The 3,872-nt window shown below is 59.4% G+C and overlaps 1 protein-coding gene across 1 annotated transcript in view; it reads right to left on the bottom strand.

The window, feature by feature from the left end:
* Window positions 1–3,246, bottom strand: part of LOC104524185 (THO complex subunit 5 homolog) — a gene marked incomplete at its 3' end in the record, with an annotated part of 4,676 nt that extends 1,430 nt beyond the window's left edge. The window contains exons 1-4 of the mRNA XM_010166974.2: window positions 3,152–3,246; window positions 2,612–2,720; window positions 1,068–1,169; window positions 717–813 (exon numbers count right to left, since the gene is read on the bottom strand). Coding sequence (XP_010165276.1) covers window positions 717–813; window positions 1,068–1,169; window positions 2,612–2,720; window positions 3,152–3,200 — 357 coding nt within the window. The remainder of the gene's footprint in view (window positions 1–716; window positions 814–1,067; window positions 1,170–2,611; window positions 2,721–3,151) is intronic.
* Between the last annotated feature and the right edge of the window lie 626 nt (window positions 3,247–3,872).

The raw sequence follows: 3,872 nt of genomic DNA, 5'->3' as shown, positions 1-3,872 counted from the left end.
CCCGGTGGGTCCCCAGGAGCCACCCCCCCCAGCCACGGGGACAGGCACACGCTCGAATCGCTGCTCAGTGCCCGTAACAGCTCAGACTGTCACACGGGGGAGACACAAGATGTTGGCGTGGCCCCGCTGCGCGTTCACCCCAACTGAGCCCGTCCCAGCCCCGGGCGCTGTGTTCTACAGGGAGCAGCTGAGGGAACTGGGGGTGTTGAGCCTGGAGAAAAGGAGGCTGAGGGGAGACCTTGTGGCTCTGTGCAAGTCCCTTGGAGGAGGGTGGAGAGAGGTGGGGGTGGGTCTGTTCAACCAAGGCCCAAGGGACAGGACAAGAGGAAATGGGCTCCAGTTGTGGCCAGGGCAGTTGAGATGGGATGTGAGGAAGAATTTCTTTGCTGAAAGGGTTCTGAGGCATTGGAAGGGGTTGCCCAGGGCAGTGGTGGAGTCCCCATCCCTGGAGGGATTGAAGAGTCGTGTAGACACAGTGCTGAGGGACATGGGTTAGTCGGGGACTGGTCAGTGTTGGGTTCATGGTTGGACTAGAGGAGCTTAAACGGCTTTTCCTCCAGCCAGTTCTGGGATCCTCTGGTTTGGGAGCAGCTGGTGCCAGCCAGAGCTCCAGGGTCTCGGGGGGTGAGGGGACAGGACACAACTGTCACCCAAAACCTCCCCAAACCCCGGTTTGATGTTCCAGTGAAGAGAGGAGGGGCAGAGGTGTGACATACCTGAGGCTGATCCTTGGGGAAGTGCAGGCCACCCAACTTCTGCACCCACACATAGGGGTGCCCCAGCTCTGTCACATAGTCACTCAAGGTCAGGATGCTGTGGGGACAACCAGGAAGGGTCACATCACCCCAGAGCACTCCCTGCTCCCTGCGAGGCAGTGGGTGCTTCTTCCTCCTGCACCCCAAGCCGTGCTGGTGAGCCCACCCAGTGCCACCCAGCAGGACACCAGCTGCCCAGCCACCGAGCCCTCCCTGACAAGCTGGGGAGGGACGTGCTATGCTGGGAGCGGGGCACTCACACCAACCACCCCAGCAAAGCTGCCCCAGCTGTGTGGGACAGACCCCACTCACCCGACTTTATCAAACTGGAACTGGTTGGCCGGGTTGGGTGTTTTCCTCCCGTGGTCTCCTGGATAGAGGCAGTTGAGGATGGAGTCTGGGGAGAGCAGGTCGCTGGCAGGAGGAGGGAAGAGATTAATCAGCAGCAGCCCCCCGTCTCAGCATCTCACTGGGGTGGCCACTGAGCCCAGAGAGGGAGATTATGAGCTCCATGAGTTGGGTTTCCAGACCAGAATGGCTTTCCCATAGTTACGCTCTGAAAGGAGATCTGTCTCCTCCCTGGCTGTGAAGAAAACAGACATCACAGGGCACCAGCTCCCTGGTTTCCCAGGAAGCTGCTCACTCCAACCCATTAACTCTGAAACCTACTGATGTGTAAGAAGAAAACATCACCAGCACAGGCAGGGCACGGCCTGATGGCTGTTTGCCACCCAGCAGAAGAGTTCTGCTTCATGAAATGAAGTTCTTCACGGCTGACCATACTCATGAGCCCCAACAGCACAAAGGGCTGTAAGCATTTGGGGTCTGGCTCAAGCCAGAGCCACACTGGTTTGGGGTAACACAGCCAAGGGCAGCTGTGGTGAGGGAACCCTGCAGAGGGACTCTCTCTGCTGTCATGGAGGGGTTTGGGTGCCTTCAGGGAAAAGAGAACCCTGAGAGGACCAGGAGACCTCACAGGGGACAGACTGGGAGGGAGCACTTGCTTCCAGATAGCCCAGACCAGCCTCTCCTGCCTCCCTCTTCCTCAGGCACCTCCTCCTGGTCTGGGGAGAGCCACTGGAGAGCTGGCAGCTGATCAGAGCTCCCCGGGCAGGCTCCCAGAGCTGCCATTTCAGCTGCTCCTCACACAAATCAGGCTCCAGTGGTCCCTGGGGAGCTGAGGGAGCTCAGAGGCAGCTGCAGCTCCAGCACTGGAGACAAGGTGACCCACAGAGCAAGCGGGTGAAGGGAGCTGCCAGGCACAGGCTGCAGGAGGGAGGAAAGCAGCTCAACTGCGAGAGGGTGATTGAATGTGACAAGCAGGAGAGGTTCTCCTCCAGCTCCTGAAAGGTTTGGCACCGCTCCCCCCTAAGAGGTTCCCAACCTCCTGGCTTGGCATGACAGAGGGAGAGGAGGATGCCTGGGCTGCAGCAGCCTGCAGGGCCCTGGAGCTCCAGGGAAGGATATCGCAGGGCAGGGGAGTGGGTCACCTTGAAAGGATGGAGATGGAGCTGTGCTCTTTGGGGTCTCCTCTGTCCATCACAGGACAGGCCAAGACAGCACTTTGAAACCACAGCTCTGCACAAAGGCTGTTAAGGTGCCCCAGGCAAGGCAGGATCAGGGAGGGAGGTTGAAACCTGACCTGGTGGGAGCAGGCAGCTGGGGGTGGAGTGTCCTGGCCCACGGGGCGCAGGAGATACAGAGGGACATTGCCACCACACGCTGCCCTGGGCACTACATCACTGTCACAAGGGGTCACTCTGCACGGAGCAGGGCAGGACACCAGGGCAGGGTGGGAAGCAGAGTGGTCGCTGCCCCATGAGCTCCGGGCTCAGTGTCCCCAGGGATCTCCTCACCCAGCACTGATGGCAGTTGTCATCTCAACAGCAGTGGTCACCTTGGCTTTCACCGTCATGATGTTGAGGTTCATCAGGTAGTAGAAGGTCAGGTGAAGCACGTTCTCATCTGCACCAACAGAGAAGGCACAAGGTTGGTGTCTGCTCTAGCTCACATGCTCTGCAGAGGGGGGTACACACATCCCCTGCTAGGACTGGGCAGCAGGGCAGAGAGGCAGCGTGGGGAGGAACCGGCCACTGATGCACCACAACCTCCAAGAGCATTCCACCAGCATTTGCCAGGCTGTGTCTGTCATGTCCAAGACCACCCACAAAAGAGAAAAGCTCCCAACTAGGTGGAGGAAGCTTCAGAGGAAGGTCACTCCACCCACATGCCCAAGAGGAGCTCCAGGACACAGACCTGACAAACCACTGTGTTCAGTCTCCCCTGGAAGGTCACAAGCTGTCCCCAGGGATCTCAAGCTGCTGCCAGGTTGCTCCCTGACCCACTGTCACACACCCTCGTGTGCTCTCCACCAAGGGCCACCAGACCCCGCTTACCTTTGCACTTCAGGTCAACTGTGACGGACAAGGGGTGTCGCTTGAGCATCTCCTTGCGCTTGTCGTCCAGCTGCACACCCAGGGTGGGTCTGCGCCGCTTCTGAGGAGGGTGGAGCAGAACTGTCAGACAGACCCTTCTCCTCCCACTCCTGGGCAACCCATGGCCACCCACCCTTCCCTCCCACTGCGCTTTCCTTCTAGTCTAGTTCCCCAGTCTCCCAGTGCTGAGGCCATGGAGCAGCTCTGGGGAGGGAGGGGAGCAGGAAAACCTTGCTCTGTTGAAGGGCGAGGACAAAGCAGCTCCAGTTCCTGTTGTTCCTTCAGATTCCAGCATTGTCCTCACCCCTCTGAGACAGGGCCAAGGACCTGCTGGCCTCAAAAGCTTCCCCAGTGCAAGGGGCAGAAGCTGAGGCCCTTCCCTTTCACCTTCCCCACAGGGACAGCCTGATACACCAGGCGCTGCTGGGGGGTGGTGGGGAGCAGTGGCACAGATCTCCCTCAGGCTTTGATGGCACCTACAGCCTCTCCCCACCATCCAGAAGATACAACCTGTAGGACCTAAACAGTGCCCTGAGGGAGTGCTGAACAACCCAGGGGACAGACACGTCCCTCCCCACTGGACAGACACCAGCCTCCCCAGCCCGAGGATATTTATACAAAGTGGAACAGCTCCAGCTGGAGAGCTGCTGGGTGGGGTGTGAGTGTGTGACACGAGGGAGGC

This window comes from Antrostomus carolinensis, unplaced genomic scaffold (assembly GCF_000700745.2).
Source record: "Antrostomus carolinensis isolate BGI_N321 unplaced genomic scaffold, ASM70074v2 scaffold45124, whole genome shotgun sequence".
NCBI classification, from domain to species: Eukaryota; Metazoa; Chordata; class Aves; order Caprimulgiformes; family Caprimulgidae; genus Antrostomus; species Antrostomus carolinensis.
Note: the sequence above shows the minus strand (reverse complement) of the source record. Positions and strands in the feature narration are given on the sequence as shown.